We start from the raw sequence: 17,969 nt of genomic DNA, 5'->3' as shown, positions 1-17,969 counted from the left end.
GATATTAACGTGGTGCCTTGCTTGTTATGGAAAATACAGTGGTGCCTCAACTTATGAAATTAATCCATATTGGACCGGTGGCCGTAACTCAAAAATTTCGTAAGTCGAAGCACCATTTTCCATAGGAATGCACTGAAAACTGATTAATCCGTTCTGGCCTAAGAAAAAAAAATCCCGGGCTTCCAAAGCTGCACCCATTGCCTCCCATCCCCACTGCCCTCTGTTTCCTGCCCCCACGGGGACAGGAGGCAGAGGGCAGCGGGTGCAGCTTGGGAAGCCTAGGAAGCCAAAATCTGTCCCAACAGCCACACCGGGTGCCAGCTTCCCAGGCTTCCAAAGCACTGGCATCCGGCGTGGTGGTCAGGGTGGTGTTGGAAGCTCGTGAGGCTGAGCCTCCCTTTTCCTAACTGTTGAGGTGAAGAAGCAGCCTCTTCGCCACCAACGGTTTGAATTCCCTGCCTTTTTTCCCTGCCTTTTTCTGTTCGTAACTGGAAGCTCTGGCCTCAAGCTGAAGCAAAATTTTGCAGCTTGAGCTTTTCGTAACTCGAAATTTTCATAAGTAGGGATGTTCGTAAGTCGAGGCCCCACTGTACTGTTGCCACATACATTGGAAAAGCTGTTTGCTTCTTCATCCTGGTATCAGTTCTTACGCCTCCTACCCATCCCAATCTTCCGCCCACTTCCTTATCATATCACTTTTTAGTAATGATCTATATACATTCCAACAAGAATATAATAATTATTACAGTTCTATAAACTACCTGAGCTTCTTTATTAAACTCTTGTGAAGCAGATAATGAAGAGGAATTGAGGAGCGCAAAAGACTTACAGTGTATTTATGAACAGGCAGGCATATGGAAGGCAATGTATATGCCATTTTTGATACTGTTTTTCTTAGTCTCAAACACAGCTGTTATTTCTGAGAATGGTTGGTTGTGAGGCTTCTTCCCACCTGCTACCAGCTGTGATGATGATGTGTATTTCTGATATCTTACTCTCCCCACATCCAGCCCCCTATTCATCCCTTTTTTAAACAGATGGTGGGTAAAGGAGCCACTTCTTCGGCAAAAAGCACACAGGCCAACGCCAGTACATCGAGTGCCATTTCCAGCCAGCGCCAGGAGCTTGGCACAGCGGCAACAGGGAAGGTGGAGCGGAGCCCTTCCAAAAAGGCAAGGCCAAGCCAAAACCAGGATCCCATTGTGCTCCTCAAGCGCTTAGATAGTGTGGAAAGCAGAAGTTCCTTGGACAGTCAGGAGGGAGAGGAGAAAGTAAAAACAGCAGTGATGACAACCAAACAGATCCCACAACCAGGTATGAAAGACATGTCTCACCTTTGGGGAAATGTAATATTTAAGACCTGGCACGTACAGGGGAGGGTATGTGTTAAAACCACAGCAGGCTATACACACACATTGCCATTGAAGGAAGTCCTTGGCTGCATCTCTGTTTTGCAGGAGGCATCTAGGAAAAATTTCATGGTAGTCTCTTTCACTCTATTTCCCCACCACCGCCTCATTTTTAAAAAAGTGTGTAATGTTGCCTTGATGAGAAACCTTTAATGAGCTAAGACTGCGCTGGGAGACATTTGGATATTCTTGAGATGTCCAGAAGATGGCCTGATTCTTACAGAAGAAAAACATGCAGGTGCTCCACTAGCATCTGGAAGTAACAGTCCACTGCAATAATCAGGACTGTTCTCTAGGTGGCTGCCTGTGGTGACTTCAGAATGTCTTCATGATCATCTGCCACTTTCTTGTTCCTTGAGATGATGCACGTTGTCCTGGTGACTCACCTTTTGCCAGGCCCATCCAAAAAAAAACAAGTGTTGGCATTTTGTAGCACAGCAGAGACAACCTTTGCAGTTCCCATCATGGAGACCTTTGTGGGCCATACTAGACTTACAATCCAGCGTAGGTTGTTTGCATGAAAAGTTCATACGTCCCTTGGTTTGTCTTAATCTTCCAGGTAGTTTCTAAGCTTTTTATACTGCAAGAGCTCTGCATTTAGTGAAAATATATATATACATTCCCTTTCCTCAGGCGTACCACAGAAACAAGGAGCAATAAAAGAGGCAGAGAGCTCATCTGAAGATTCCAGTGACGATGAAGAGCCTTCACAGGTACTGATAACCTTATTTACATACTGCATGCTAAAAAGGGAGCTGCCCCAACAGGTGCGAACGTCTTGAAGCTGCACTGGGTGGTGGCCAGTCTTAAAACAGTGTGTCTTTGCCCCCATATTTTAAGAAACAGAAGTAGTGGTAGTGCAAGGCTGATGTAATGCTAGTTACTTAAGGTGGATTTAACCATGCACCTGTATTTAGTAAGATCTTTGCAAAACAGAACAGAAGCGAAAGATGTTTGTACTGCTGAGAACCATATGTTTGCAGGGGGCCTTTTGATATTAGGGTGAGGGCCATAAATTATCTGCTTGTTGACTCAGAATCTCTAGTTTCTCTCCAGTTTCCACTCTGTTAGTATGTGACTGGATTCCCAGTGTGGTGTGGTGGATAGAGTGATGGCAAAGGACTCCGGAGAACAGTTTGAATCCCCCTTTGGCCATAGAAATTCATTGGGGTGGTGGAACTGGTAAAACCACTCTTAAATATCTCACTTACCTTGGATGATCTGTTAGGGTCACTCTAAGTCAGTTCCAACTGGACAACACAAGAACATACACACACAGTATGTGACTGAGACTTCAGCATGGGGTCGTTTCTCATGTCAGCCTTGCATCCTTACTTAGGATAAAATGGCTCCATCTCAGATTCCCTCAGAGAAGGTTGAGATAAATATGAATGGTGCTGCATTCATAAAGTGCGCCGGCTTACAAACACGGAGAGTGTAAATTTGATTTTTAAGAACAGTACTTAGCCCTGCCCACTGAGGCCTTGTGAAGGAAAGTCTGCCCATCCCGTCTTATTCCAGACTGTCAGAGTAAGGCGATAGTGCTGCTTTTCAACATGCATGCTCCAGTTCATATACAGTATCTGACTTAATCCAAATAAGGGTATCCATACTTCTGTTCTGGCTGGAATCTGAAGTGTTGACTGGAAGTGGTGGCAGATTGGGCAGCATAGTGTAGAGTGCATAGTTCAGGTGCAGAGCAAACAACACAGGGTTGAATCTTTCTTGAATCAGTGAAATGCACTGTGCAAGATTTGTATGCTGCCACCTTCAGTGCTTTTGCTGGTTTAATATTGAAATCTTATGTCAAATTAAGGGGGGAGGTTAAAGAAAAGGAAGTGTGTTTGAAAGCCCCCTGTGTTTTGGGTAACCAATATAAAAGTGTTGTTAATGATTATTGGTTGAATAGAGGTTTAGAGCTTTTCGTCAGTACATAGTCTTTCCTATTGCTTAAAAATATATAGGTTTGAATTTAAACCAAAATACAAATATCTGAACATCTACTTATGACTGCAGTATAAAATAATTACTGTCTGCTGAAGTTAAGTGTTTTCACTGTGTTGAGGAAACCTGGACACCTAGCATAAGAGTACTGTAGTGTTCCTTTCCTCCCTTCCTTCATCTGTTCTAACTAATTCAGCCGTTGCATGCACTCATCCTTTACATCAAGTTCCATGGTATCTTGGTTTCCCCTGAACAGGTAGTGCTAGTGCACATAGCTTACTCACCAGAGCAAGTGAAACTTATCAAAAATTGTTTACTTAATGGAACAGGCTTCCTTTGGGGGAAACAAGTGGAATCTTCTGATCAGACACTGGAATATGTTAGCAATTTCTGGCGAGATTCACATGTTCATGCAAAAGGGAGAAACTGGAGCACATAAGCTTCATTCACAGACATGCTGCTGTTCCACAACAAACCAGGAATCCTGATCTATCAGTTACTGTGAATGCAGCCAATGCCTTTAAGAAACTGAAATGCAGAATTTATTTATTTTTGGCAATAGAATATGTGGAGTGTGAAATGGCAAGGATTAGATTAAGTTTGCTCCAAAATGGATAGGCTGGATAAAATGAGTTTGATTTCTATTTAATATTTAATCTGTGTCTAGACGTTAATAATAGCACTGTGTATATGTATTCAGAGTTGTAAATAGAAAATACAGTTACAGGATAGGGTCAAATGAAAATGTACCTGCTGATTTCAGGGCCACTAAGTGAGAGAAGCTCCCAGCAACTTGCCCAATTAATTGTACTGGTCTGACCATCTGTTAACCTGCTCAGCCCTCAGTAAAGGGCAGACCCAGCAGAGCAATGAAACAGTTAAACAAGCAAAGCTGTGTTGTGCATACAGCAGCAATTTTTAATGTGCAATTTAAGCTCATGTCTAAACTATAAAACTCCATTTTATGAGCAATGTATAATATGTGTTGTACATCTGCAATACATTAGACTTGCATGCAAGCCTGATGGGCAGCAGCCTCCCCTATGGGTGCTTTACAGCGAGAGAACAAAGAAGCAAATTTAGTGTATATATCATAAATCCATAAAACACTCACATAACTTCTCCCTCCCTCTCCTCCCCAAGGGAGAATGGAAGTCTTTGACAGCAATTTTTTTAAAAACTCTTCCCAACTTTCTTTATGTATTTCTACAACTGAGCCAGTCTTGGCTTACAAGCTGCTTCTGTGTTCCTACCCATGCAGTGGAGAACCATAGGGGAGCCCTCGCAAGGCATGGAACTAGGCGGGTTTGTGGAATTTTCCCAGCTTAGTCATAATGCTTTTCGAATCTCCCACACTTTTCAAATTTGTAACCAGGCTGTAGAAAGTAACATCGCAGTTCTAGGAGGTTGGGGGGGGTGTCTTTTTGGAGTTACTTTCATCAGCAATTGTAGTGAGCAATGAAGGATGGTTTTAACTTGAAAGAATTTATCTCCTGGTATCTGCTTGTGCTACGTGGTGGCACTGCAGGTTAAACCACAGAAGCCTCTGTGGTGTAAGTTCGGAAAACCAGCAGTTGTAAGATTGAATCCACGTGATGGAGTGAGCTTCCATCGCTTGTCCCAGCTCCTGCCAACCTAACTGTTCGAAAGCATGCAAAAATGCAAGTAGATAAATAGGTACCATCTCAGTGGGAAGGTAACGGCGTTCTGTGTCTAGTCGCACTGGCCACGTGACCACAGAAACTGTCTTTGGACAAACACTGGCTCCATGGCTTGGAAACGGGGATGAGCACCACGACCTAGAGTCGAACGCGACTGGACTAAATGTCAAGGGGAACCTGTCCTTTTTATCTGATTGTGCATTTCCCCCATTTCACTCCCAACAGCCATTGCAGTCAGCTTCCCTCACCATCCTCAGTTCAGCAAATTTCCTACCAGCTCCTTGCTCATGTCCTTCTCTCATATTCCATCAAGACCCCTTGAGAAAAAGTCTTTGAAGAACCATGTTCTAGAAATTCTTCTATCGTTATTCCTGAGAGTGTAAAAAAAAAGAGACAGATGATGATGGATTGTGGCCACCTTATGATTCTTTGAAGTGTCTCTTCTTGAAGGGAGATGTGTAGTTCTCAGTCAGAAGCTACCTCTTTCTAATCCATGCATATGTATGTGTTCTCTCTCTTCCTCTGTAGTCCCTCTTGGCAGGTTCATCAGGTCCTTCCAAGACACCAGCATACACTGCACTGAAGAACACTTCTTCCATGCCTTTGAAACAGAGTTCTGGAAAAGCCGGTGCTTCTGTCCCCAGTACCCTTGCAAAGACCTCTGGGAAACCTGCCTTTGCTGGCATCTCGTCAGGTGACAGCAGTGACTCTGAGACAGATGTTGAGGAAATAGTTGGAACCAAGGCAGGTTAGTCTTGGTAGATGGATTAGTAGACAAGACTGAAACGGGGTGGGCAATTAAACAGTTAATTAACTGTGCTCAGATTTACGCAAGCAAGTCTTCTTACTGGAGGCACGTGCCTTGCCGCAAGGGCTTCTGTTCAGTAGAACCGGCGGAAGCCTCCCTCTTCACTCACTTGGGGGGAGAAGCTGTCAGCACAACACGCAGCTTGTGCTACTTGGACATGCTCACTGGCTTAAAAGCTCTCTTGATATCTACTCCTTGCAGAGGACTTATGACGGGGAATGTGTGATAGCCACAGATTTACGGATTTCTTAATGCACCCTTTCTGTAATGGGCTCAGCATTTCTTCTCAGAAGAGTAGGTGAACGGTGGGAATGTTTTCTCATAGTAGAGGTGACCGTGGAGCATGCTTCCACCTTCTAAGCATGTTACCAGATTCTGAGAAAAATGACTATCCTGGCCTTTTTGTTTCCTTAAAAATTTCAATGTGTTAAGTGTGTTGAGCATCATTAACACAATGGAATGTTCTTCAAGTCATGTTCTAAATGTTAAATCAGAAGCTTGAGGGAAAACATCTTTCTACATACACAAAGCAAAGCAGTTTTGTTTTGTGATATTAAAAATTCCTATTGCTTGAGATATGATGAATACAGACTGCATGGCAAAGATTAAGACCTCAGTTGATGAGTAACATGAAGTCAAACAGAATTGAAAGTGCCTGTCTTCAGAAAATGAATTGGTGCCTGTGCTTATGTGTATGTAAACATCTATGTGTGTAGCTAGGTTAGCTTTGACTCATTATCTGTAGGTCTTCCCTTAATGTTGTTGAGCTTACATATTCACTTCCTTAGTTTTCTGTATCACAAGCTGGCTTACGCAGCCATCTTCCTGTGTATATTATTCATGAGGCTGATCTGAACAAGATTCATTGATCCCCAGGTCTTGGGGGCTTAGGGTCCTGGTTCTCAGCTTGGACTGTGCCACTCAGTGCCACAAACTTTCCTTCTGATTTGCCGCACCACCTTACTTCTTCTTTCATAGAACAGTGCCTGTGCTCTGATGCTATTGGATAGCCGTTGTCCTTGTTTTTCTTTAAAAGAAGCAGTTGAAGGGCAGGAAATTAACTCTTTAATTTTCTGCTAGTATGCCCAGTGCTCAGCTTTTGAGTATATGGGATGGCGACATGGGCCTTGCTTTTTTATTAATTTTATTTTTTTAAATCTCCAAAACAAATACAAGAATACAAAATACTTACTAATGCAATCTGAAATGCAGTGCACCCCCATACCCATGGGACCCTTTGGAGCAATGCTTTTATTATGAACCTCCTTTCCAAAACTGTATTAATTGTTGCTTAGAGGCTTTCCCCTTTCCTTTCATTAATACAAATTCAATAAATCTACCCCAAATAGATATCTCAGTTTATTAATGACTTCAGCAATTTCTTCTTCTTTAATCTCTTCTTCTAATATTCTTTTATCACATTCTAATAATTTAGTTTTAAAATTCTCATTTCTATAATTTCTATATCCTCTTTCAGTATACAGTATTGTTTTCTTTATATAATTTCTGATAAAATTCTTGAAAAATCTTCAATTTATCTTTCATTATATTATACCTCTTACCTATTCTATCTTTAATTATCCCGATCGTATTTTTAATCTATTTTTGCACATTCTAGCTAATAATTTTGAGTTTTTATTGTTAAATTCAAAAAAATCCTCTTTATATACATCAGATCCCTCTGAACTTTATAAGTTTTCTAGTTCATTTTTCTTTGCCTGAATTTCTGCCAATATCCTTCTATCTCCTTCTTTAAAAAAAAAACTTGCGTTCCAAATTTCTCAATTCTTCTTCCAGTCTTTTCACGTTTATCTTAATTTTTTTTAGTTTACATGATTCCCTTTTTGTTATTCCTCTTGAAATTACTTTCATCATGTCCCACAACAGGCCTAATTTCGTACCTCCTGTTTCATTTATTGTCCATAATTCTAACCCATCTTCCTTTATCTTTTCTATTAGAAAAAAATTATCTTTTCTAATAGAATAGAATAGTAATAGGGCCTTGCTTTTTATGTCACATATCTGGCAGTCTCCTTTGGAACATTCCTAGACTGTTATAGGTGTGGGGAGCACGTGCCCTTCCAGATATTGTTGAACCCCATTACCCTGGTCTGGGATGATGATAGTTCTCGTCCAACAGCAACTCGTCGTCGTTTAGTTGTTTAGTCGTGTCCGACTCTTCATGACCTCATGGACCAGAGCACGCCAGGCCCTCCTATCTTCCACTGCCTCCCGGAGTTGTGTCTAATTCATGTTGGTCGCTTCGCAGACAGTGTCCAGCCATCTCATCCAGCAACTAGAAGGCCACAAATTCCCTAGCCCCAGTTTAATAGGTCTTCCCTCTTTGGGGCCAGCAAGCTAGTTTTAAAAGCAGATGCTGGCTTTCTGTGTTTTATTTATCCAACATTTCGGGCTACCCGAATACAACATTTTTTTTTCAAGTAATACTTGAATGTTTTGGAGGTTTGGTTTTTGCAGTGCAAAGTTTCCACTCTGTTTTCACTATTGGCTGAGCACATCCATTCCTGAAGACGATGGTGTGCTCTGTGATTTTTTTTTAAACAAAGTAACGCTTAAATAAAGGCTAGCCAACAGCCCTTCTGAAAAGTCTTTTGCCGCCATCTGTTGGACATCTTCAGAAGTCTGTCTACTTGTGCTTTGCATTTTCTTGTCTGCCCATTAAGCAGGACACCTGAAGGAAGTAGTTGAATTGAGTAAGTAATAGGCATAGCTTTGCGTTGTATTCCCCAGCCACACCCCACTCTGTTTCTTGCTGCCTTGTAGAAATTGTTTAACAGTTTGCAAAATGAACAGAGTGTGGATCTGAGGAAGTGGAGTGTCCTCAAAAGCTTATATTAAAATATAGCAGTTAGTCTTTAAGGTGCCACAATGTTTTTGTCTTCTTTATTTTTTATATTTCTTTTGTTTTTGCTTGATATAAAGTATGGATCATTAGTGAATAGAACAGCAAAAAGAGACTATATTTCTTGCTAAAAGCTGAGGAGGTGGGGATGTCTTCCTTGTTGGTTTTTTAGGTGTTGATTCTCTGGGACTGTATTAATCAATGGCACAAAGTTTCCAAACATTTTTCTTTATTCTGGTGCCATGCAAACAAGCTTGATATGAAAATAAAACAAGGGTCCACCTATCTGAATTTTCAGTGTGTACTACATTCCTTTATAACCCATCGCATATTGCTTGTTTTTTTTTAAATGTTTAGGATTCCATAGAGTTTCTGTCATGTCCAAGGATCAGGGAGGGCAATTTTTACATATAAGAACAAAAGCCCAAAAACAGAATAACATGTGCTCCATCCCTCACTACATCTTGAAATAGTTCGTAAAAACTTCATGTTCGTCCTGGATGTCCTTTATAAATTTAATTTCATTTTGGTGCATGGCATGCTCTTCAATCCATACCTAGAAGTGTATCACAGAAATGCCCAGCTTGGGTTGCTTACTTTAAAAAAGTGGGATTAGAATGTAATAAAGAAATAAAAGAAATGAAGAAAAGTTCTCATGCCACCGCAAAGCAGCCCAAAGTGGCTCCACTCTCTGTGCCAAAAGAATTCCCTCTGGCAGGTTGTGTGCCACCCCTTCATGAGATTAGACACCGTTTCTGGGCATGGGATTGTGTTAACCAATGAGTGGCAGTGTTGCTGTCAACAGATTTCAGCTTCTCAGTGGGTGCGAAGGCCGTACGGGATTCACTGTTTACTTTTTGTTTGTTTGTTTTTACAGAAGTCAGCACGTTGCCTTCTTCAGGAAAGGGCACAGTTGTGGCCAAGGTGGGTAAAGAGGCCACAGTGGAGAAAAAAGGACCAGGAAGCAAGGTCCCCAAAGCTTCCAAAGCAAAGAAGACGACAGCAAAGGCTCAGAGCAACGGCAAAGCCAAGGAGGCTCCAGCGGTCCAGATCCGGCTCACTTCCTGGTCCAAAGCTCAACCTGCACAAGTTGCCTCCGAGAGCAAAGAGGAGGCTGCAGCCCAAATCCTGGCCGCTGGAGGCCAGGAGGAGGCAGGGGCCGCCCCTGCCGTGGCCGGAAAGACTCCAAAAGCAGCCAAGGCGTCCAAGAGTGGGGAGAAGAAGAAGGTGTCCAAGAAACGGAAGCTGGCCACTGGGGACGCTAGCCTAGGGGAGACGAAAGGGAAGAAGCTGAAAACGCAAAGCAACCCAGAGGCTGTGACGAAGAAGAAGAAGAAGAAGAAAAAGAAATCCAAGACTCCAGGCGACACCAAAACACCAAAGAAGAAAGAAGGCAAAGAAAAGAAAGCTGATAAGAGTAAGAATGCCACCCTCACTCTTTGGCAGGCACCCACCCTTTCCATAGCAATGCATACCCTCTGCCCTGTTTTTCTCTGTCTGCTGAGCACATTTTGCTCTCCCAATTTGTGGGCTGATGTGGTAGGGCTTACCAGCCACAGAAGCATGATCTTCATTTGTGTTAGGAACATGAAGGGAATGCTTGAAAATTGGAGACATAAGCCTCACCCTCGGTAGGTGGAATCCTAGCAGACGACTCCCTGGGTGTCAGGAATAAGATAGTGGAACAATGGATGAATCCCCTCCCATGCCCATCTCTCTCTTTAAGGCTTCATGTCCAGCCCATGGGAAAAAGAATAGTATCCCTTTGTTTCAGCTCTTCTTTCAGCCCTAAAGAGAAACACTGAGAGAAGGGGCCAGGAGATGGATTCATTCACATGTACTACCACTCACGCCTCTTCTGCTGCTTTGTCCCTTTCTCTCGGTGCAGACGGCTGGCTGTACCCTCGCCAATCGTTGGCGTTGCCTTTTTTTTTCCTGTCTCCTTCGCTTCTATGCCACACAGAGTGTGGTCTTAGTCTGGTTCCTTCTCTGCTCTGCTCCAGGGCTCAGCTTTCAATTCTCAGGCCAGATTTTCCTTGCTGCCTTGGACCAAAGCTGAGCATCAGTCTCTCCTTCCTTGCCCATTCCTCTCAGGCCAGTGTGGGCCCACAGTTATGAGGGATAACAACCCCCTCTAGTAGTTGCCTTTGACACACGAGGCTATGCTATGAGAGATGCCACATTGTTTTGCTATATGATTTTCATTGTGTTTGGCTTTTTATTGTACACTCGCTCAAGTGTGTATGCACAATAAAAGTGTACAATAAAATTTATATTGGCCTCAATATAAAAGTCAAATATAAGTAAAGTACAAAATGAAATTAGAATCAAACTTAGTCTGCTCTAGTGCTTCATCCCAGTATAAAATGGCGCAGAGAATTGGCCTCCTTCTGTTACCTTTTGCCATTCAAAACAAGCCTCTGTGTATAAACAGGCCCCAGTGAATAAAACTGGCTGCTTTCAGACAGCAAGCACTTCTCAGTTAAGGGAGATTAGCACAGTGCATGTGCAAATAGAAGTCTTGTCTTTATGGAATATGTAGACATATTCCATAAAATGTGTGGCCCTGGTGCATCTATGCATGCAGGATGTGTGCATGCACCATCACCGCTGCCTCCTTCCCTCCTCTCCCCATTGCAAGGCAAAAGAGAGCCAGGAAGCCAGTATGACTGTTTAAATGGCAAGGCGTTAGTGTGGTTAAAGGCCCCCAAAATGCATGCTTATCTATATGGGAAAAGTGTTGCTGTGCTTCAGCTCCGAGGGTTACTCTTTTTTGTTGCATTAAGCAGGAGCTGGAGAAAGCCATAAATATCTGTTGAGATGATTCAGTAGTTTTAAGCCTTTGTTTAAATGCTTAGAGCTGCTGTTCCCAATGAGTTGCTAATGAGGACTGCTATTAATCACTCTGTTATGAAGACAGTTTTAGCCCATGTGTAGCTCTAGCTAAGGCTTGCCCAATTCCTCCAAGGCCTCCAGAGTGATTTTCTCTCTCACTGTGCTGGCTCACGAAGGAGAGGTGGGGCCCACAGACGTCCTTTTGCAGAAGGATGTGGAATACGTGGGAAAGAAACTGAAAATGGGGTTTGGTGGAGCTGAGGGAGCATTCTTGGGACAGGTTGGGTCAAATATAGATAGATTCAACGTTGGTAGATTCAACGTTCAGCTCCCCATCCTTTGGAAAGAAAGTTAGTTTAGTTTAGTTTAGTTAGTTAGTTAGTGAACTTATATGCAGCCCACACTACCCAAAGGTCTCTGGGCAGCTTATTTTATTGTATTTAGATACAATAAAAGATAAAACAATTAAATACAATTATGCACAGCTTTCTTGCTATGTCTCCCTTGATTCATGTATTCAGAAACTAGGGATACTTTGTCCAAAAAAAGGGGGTGTGGAGATGAGGATTATTACTGTAAAAATAATGGGTTGTCTTGTGATTTAACTAAATGTGTAGTGAAAGCCTTCAGTTGTTCCCTGGAGATGTGATTTGGAAACTGTCTATTGCTTTGGATTCTGCTGTACCTTCCCAAAGGATAAGATAATTGCCAACATTTAAACACCCTAATTAGTGAGGGAAGTAGCTTCCTGGAATTGCTTCCTCCCCAAGCCCTTTTCATGAGTTCTCCTGTTACTACCCTTTCACTGGGTCTACAGGGGGAAAAGCTAGCATTGTTTCACATTTGTCAGTGGTGTTTGTTTATCATATGCCAAAAGCATTTGTGTTGGGCATGCCCTCTTCTACGTACATAGAGTCTCTCCTTGCACTTGGGATGTTCTCACCACCTCCTTCTCCTGAAAAAATAACCTGAGGACACAGCGGCTGAGAACGTCTTTCCTTGTATTTTGTCACCAGAGGTGACGGGAGACGGTGCATTATTATGTGATACTATGTCTATGTGATACTAAAAACACATGGCACTTGCTGCACCGCTGGCCATATAACGTTACTGTTCACTATTTGAAGTGCACCCTAGTGGAACAGGACCGGCTCTCGTGACAGCCTCTTTGTATATAGATATGCTGCCCAGAAAAGAATCCATCTGCCAAAGACATGCGTCCATTTTCTCTGATGAAAATGACACAAGTGCTGTGTGATGTCGTTCTTTCCCCTGCCCTTTCATGTTCTTCTGTCAAAACCCTAAAATGCTTCCTCTTTCAGGAACCCTATGCAGGGAAAGACTCGGTGGTCTCAGTATAATGGTGCAAATGTTGCTTCATAGAAGAGGGTGGTAATGAGTTTTTGTGAGTGACTCTAGCAGTGCTTTTACAGAAACCACAGTCTGTCTGTTTTTTCTCCCTTACAAATGTTTTATAGAGAAAAAGAAAAGCAAAAAAATGGAGTCTCTTAGTGAAGATGGGTTACAGAAAAAGAAGAAGAAAAAGAAGGTAAGATGCGCTTGGGAACATATGCTTGATGTTTCTTTTACTGTCGTGTGATGCCGCATAGTGAAGGTATGTACAATTCCTTTCTTTTTGTATCAAAGCGTTAGCACAATTCAGACATGGCTGAGTGCCTAAATTGAGCTGGAACTTCAAGAAAATAGTTGGTAACACTTAACCTTGAACCAAAACCAAGTGCCAACATCCAGAATATAGTAATTAAACTTTTTTTAAAACTGTGTAGCTATCACAGTCCCCCTGACCATGATAGCTGGGGGATTCTGGGAGTTGCAATTCCAAAAAATAAAAATAAAAAAATATCCCCAGACTCAGTTTACAGCTTGAGGTTTAATGTGTAGAAGTTCGATTGATACGAAGTTTCCTAAGCAGCAGCCATACACAGATATACCCAGGGAATAAGAGGCAGTGGGATGAGTTGGATTAATGCTGGAGTGCAGTCCTGCTCATGTCTAGGAGAAAGGAAGAGCTACTGTAGTTCAGTGGGACTTCCTCCTGCGTGAGTATGTATGCTGGATTGTACCCTTAGAAATATGTTATTGTCTTTAAGATGCCCCAGATCACCTTGTTCTTCTTCCAAAAGAAGGTGTACTTGCAGCTCATAAAACATCAAAGAAGTGAAAAATTAAATTGCTTAAGTCAGAAAGAGGCAACTTTGTCAGAGACATTCATTAGCCTGTGTATTATATCAGAGGGGATGCAGGAACAGCATTTCCAAAGCTAGGATGCAAATGTACAAAATTAGAAAATGCTGGTGACATTGATTTTTATGTATTTATACACTTTGCATTCCTGGTTTGTGGCTGCCCATGTACAATTCCTTGCTGGGCACTTCATGCTTCTGGCAGCTTTTATTTGGGGCAGCTTTGAACAGGGTATTGAGAGAGTGCTGTTGCTTTGAATGTGAGCCATGAGAAGAGCACTTGGCCACATCGTCTGTCAGAAACATGGCCTGTCTTTCAGCCCAACTGATCAAATAGTGAAATTCAAGAAAGAAGGCAGACTCAGACCCCGACACAGACATATGGCCCAGAACTTGATTTCTCATGAGAGGACTGAGGCGTTTCAGGATGCTTTTTCACACTGATGTTTTATGTTCCTTAAATGGAATTTGGTCGCCTGGTCTGAAGAGGAAGGCAAGAAAAGTGGTTACATGGGTGACTGAGCCGGAGAAGAACTGAAAGTACTTATTTCACTGTGTGAAATTAAGTCTTATGTTTTCTGTACTCTGAGATGAGCCAAGAGGCTCTGAACCCGCAGCATTCTTGCTCTGCTATTGTGATTTTTTAAGGAAAAGACAAATCTGAATAACTGACTTTTGATTTCTTTCAGAAATCTGGTGACCTTGAGGGAACAGCATGAGCAAGTAAGTATCATAAAACCCGCTACCAGTTATTTGGAGTTAACTTGGCAAAAACTGATCCTCTAAATCTTTCTTTCTGGCTTAGAAAATGTACTCGTTCAGTGCAGCTGGTCCTTTCCTTACATGAAGGCTCTAGCCAGATTCCCACTGGATCAAGAAGTGTGTGGAACAAAATCACACAATGGGTTTTCTCCCTTGGCAATTTGTCCATCACTTGACAGGTCACACACCAGTTGTGAAGGCAGTTGTGTGACAGAAACCCCCCCCCCCCCAAAGGGTGGAAACTGCCTGCATGATTACTGTTCTGCACTTGGTTTTTTACTAACTGGATTCCAGCCTGTTAATGTAAAGCAACTTTCGCCAGCCAAGATTCCACCAAGTTTTTGGACTGTGTTTTTTTTTTCATCATCCTTATAACTAGCCATGCTGATGGGGAGGGTGGAAGTTGTAGTCTAAAGATGTATAGAGGTGCCCAAGTGAAGCATGGCTGGTTTAGAGCAGTGTTCAGCCAAGTTTGCCCCACCCAGATGCTTTGGAGTACAACTCCCACAATGCTGGAGCTCTGACCCAGCTATCCAGCACAGGAGTAGCCTAACCTTTACAGTCCCAAAGGCCACATTTATTGTTTGCTGGCAACCTGGCTGCCAGAACATCACACACTTGCTGTCTTTCTCATGTATGTGCCATCTATGTGTATTTGCATGGAGACACAGCAATAAACCACCTTTCCAGATCAGTTCGGTCCAAGGCATTGGACAAAATATAAATATAAGAACAAGAATTCTGTAATTTAAATAAGATGCTTGTATTCGATAGCGAAAGTTACCCCAGTGTTTTTAGTCGTATTCCTTTTAGCAAGAATAAATATCAAGACCTACCGTAAGAATAAGAAAAGACAAGAAGTGGAAGCCAGGGGGTGATTACCAAATGGTGCAGGATGGAGATATATATATTCTCTGAGTGCTGGAAACAGTTTAAAGAAAAGTATCATCTATCCATTTCCTCTTCTTGGAAAAGAATAGACAGAAATATATATTACATATTTTGGGGTAGAGGGATCCTTCTGGAGAAACACCTGATTTGTGGTTTTAAGTTACCTCCAAGCTTCTTCATATGCTGGGACATCAGAACTAGAGATGGGGGTATTCGTATACGACTATCCCCACACAGCTGGACTTAATGTGAGTCCAGCCCCTGGGGCCAGACTGTCCACTCGCATGTCCTCCAGCGGTGGCAGCAGCTTCACTCACAGAGGGGGTGAGACTCAGCTGGATTTTACCCATTCTGTGCCCAGTTCTGCCCAAGGAAAGTTCCTGGCTCATTAAAGAACTCTTCCTCCATGTTCAAATAGCCACTTCTCTGAACTTTGGCATATAGTAGTTTCAACATGTTTCTTGTCCCTGTCCCTCCTAGTTTTGGAATGCAGAGGGGTGGGGTGGGGGAGACAAGCTGCTTATCCACTTGGACCATCTTACAGGTAACATCTAACCCTTTAGAGTTGTGGAACTTGTACTGTAAATGAACTGAAAACCCAGACCCCTTTAGAGGCCTTTATTAATACATCTACCTTTAAGCCAAAGGTGGGGAACCTCTCCCCAGATATCCTGGACTACATGTTTCATGGGCCCCATGGTGGATTGTGCTGGGTGGGACTAATCAGAGTCTGAAATGTCTAGAGGGCCAAAAGTTCAGGACCCTGCTGTAAAGCCATCTTTAAAACATGTGTTGCTATGCAACGTAGTTGTTGCTATCTAAAATGGATCAATGGAAGATTTTTGAAGGCCAGCAATGCCTAAGAGTTGAATCTGGAGAAGACTCCCATGTGTCTTTTGAGATCTGTTTTGGAGGGGAAATCAAAGAGAGGGAGAGGAGCAGTTTTACTGGTTTCTTGAACATTTGAAAGAAGTAAGAATTGCATGCTCTCAGTGTGTGACTGAGATAGCAGTTGCTCATTATAATAACCGTTCGGGAGGGTGTTCTCCTGCACATTCCTTCCTTGCAGGGAAAACTTTTCATAACTGCTTCTTTCTTTTCCTTTAGTGATTTTACAGTTCGAAGTGAAGAATGGAAGTCTACTGGGAGGGGAGTACTCGTCCAACTGGAACTGCTTGTTTATATTTTTTCAACAAAGAATAAAAGAACATCAAAAGTTTAGATTTAAATCTTAATTTATAACTATTTTTAACTGTGATTTTTAAAGGTATACCTTTCTTGCAGTCAGCCTAGGCATGGGAGGTGCCCTGATTTGCACTGCGACGGCAGAAACTGAAGAAGGGAGGTGTATGGGGGGGGAAAGGCAAGAAGCCGGCTCCTATTGTTCTGTATTGTAATGCAGCAATATCTTTTATTGCGATCTCCACATCCTCCTTTACTGCCACCCATCCCGTAAGAGTTATTTTTTTAAACAAAAACATCCCCTTCCCTGTTTTCATACTACCTGCTTTCTACGTCAAGTTAAAATTGAAAAGGTAAAAGGGATGGTCCTCTGGTCCAACTCTGTATCGCCTTTCTTCCACTGTTGAATATGTACAAAGCTGTGTTATCCTGGGATTGTTTTTTTTTAATTATTATTATTCATCCGTCCTTTCTCTTTTTAATAAACGGAACACAATAAAAGATTTTGACTGGAAGGAGAGTGTGCTTATCTTTGGTCTCCTAAAATGCACAAAATCTTTCAGCTACCGCTAAATGGAATCTCACAAAGCATCTGGCATTTTGTATAGAATATACTCAGGTTTTTGTGTTTGTCTCATAATTTTGCAAGAGAAGCAGGCTTCAAAGTAGGTTTTATCATGCAGACAGACTTCACTGGTTTAATAACCAGTTAAAGCCTGTTGATGGATTAGGACAGGGAACACGGCTTTGCTTTGGTCCATGTCCCTTGCCAAAGCTCTTAGTCACCACTGTCTCAACACAGGTGTTCCCGCTCATTAGCCTCATTCCTTCTGCCGGTGAGTTCTTGCCAACATTATTCAGAATGTCTGTGAATATTCAAAACAACAATAAGCAAAGGGGCTTATATTTAGTATCAAAAATAATACCCTTATACCATGGTAATCTCTACTAGATTGCTGGATTCTGCTGTTTGTATAATACTGCACTGAAGTACGCAGAATCCTACTGGAATTTTATTCTAGAGTAAGTGACATCATGTCAGTTATGATAGCAAATTGCAGCCAATTAATATGCTGCCAACCTAGCAGTTCAAAAGCATGCAAAAATGTGAGTAGATAAATAGGTACCACCTCGGTGGGGAGGTAACGGCGTTCCGTGTCTAGTCGCGCTGGCCATGTGACCACAGAAACTGTCTATGGACAAACGCTGGCTCTACAGCTTGGAGATGGGGATGAGCACTGCCCCTTAGAGTCGGACACGACTGGACTAAATATGCTAGTTGCGTGGTTAGCTACAGTTTATCACTAGAACATAAGGGTCTTTTCTTCCATAGGAATATGGACTATAAAAACCACACCAAGCAGCTCAGTGGAATGGGTGGATTTGTAAGAGTATTACCCTCCAACAACT

The 17,969-nt window shown here is 42.4% G+C and overlaps 1 protein-coding gene across 6 annotated transcripts in view; it reads left to right on the top strand.

Moving 5' to 3' along the window:
• Positions 1 to 17,074, top strand: part of TCOF1 (treacle ribosome biogenesis factor 1) — a 60,075-nt gene extending 43,001 nt beyond the window's left edge. For 5 of the 6 annotated variants that reach the window (XM_072990059.2, XM_078385640.1, XM_072990056.2 and 2 more), the window contains 7 exons: positions 1,011 to 1,314; positions 2,043 to 2,122; positions 5,543 to 5,762; positions 9,563 to 10,102; positions 12,999 to 13,069; positions 14,414 to 14,447; positions 16,485 to 17,074. In XM_072990059.2, the coding sequence (XP_072846160.2) occupies positions 1,011 to 1,314; positions 2,043 to 2,122; positions 5,543 to 5,762; positions 9,563 to 10,102; positions 12,999 to 13,069; positions 14,414 to 14,443 (1,245 nt within the window). In that variant the 3' untranslated portion in view covers positions 14,444 to 14,447; positions 16,485 to 17,074. The remainder of the gene's footprint in view (positions 1 to 1,010; positions 1,315 to 2,042; positions 2,123 to 5,542; positions 5,763 to 9,562; positions 10,103 to 12,998; positions 13,070 to 14,413; positions 14,448 to 16,484) is intronic. The other variant, XM_072990057.2, reaches the window with a different exon arrangement.
• The last annotated feature ends 895 nt before the right edge of the window (positions 17,075 to 17,969 follow it).

Source organism: Pogona vitticeps, chromosome 2, assembly GCF_051106095.1.
Source record: "Pogona vitticeps strain Pit_001003342236 chromosome 2, PviZW2.1, whole genome shotgun sequence".
In the NCBI taxonomy this organism is placed as follows: domain Eukaryota; kingdom Metazoa; phylum Chordata; class Lepidosauria; order Squamata; family Agamidae; genus Pogona; species Pogona vitticeps.
This window is presented reverse-complemented; position numbering and strand designations above follow the sequence as displayed.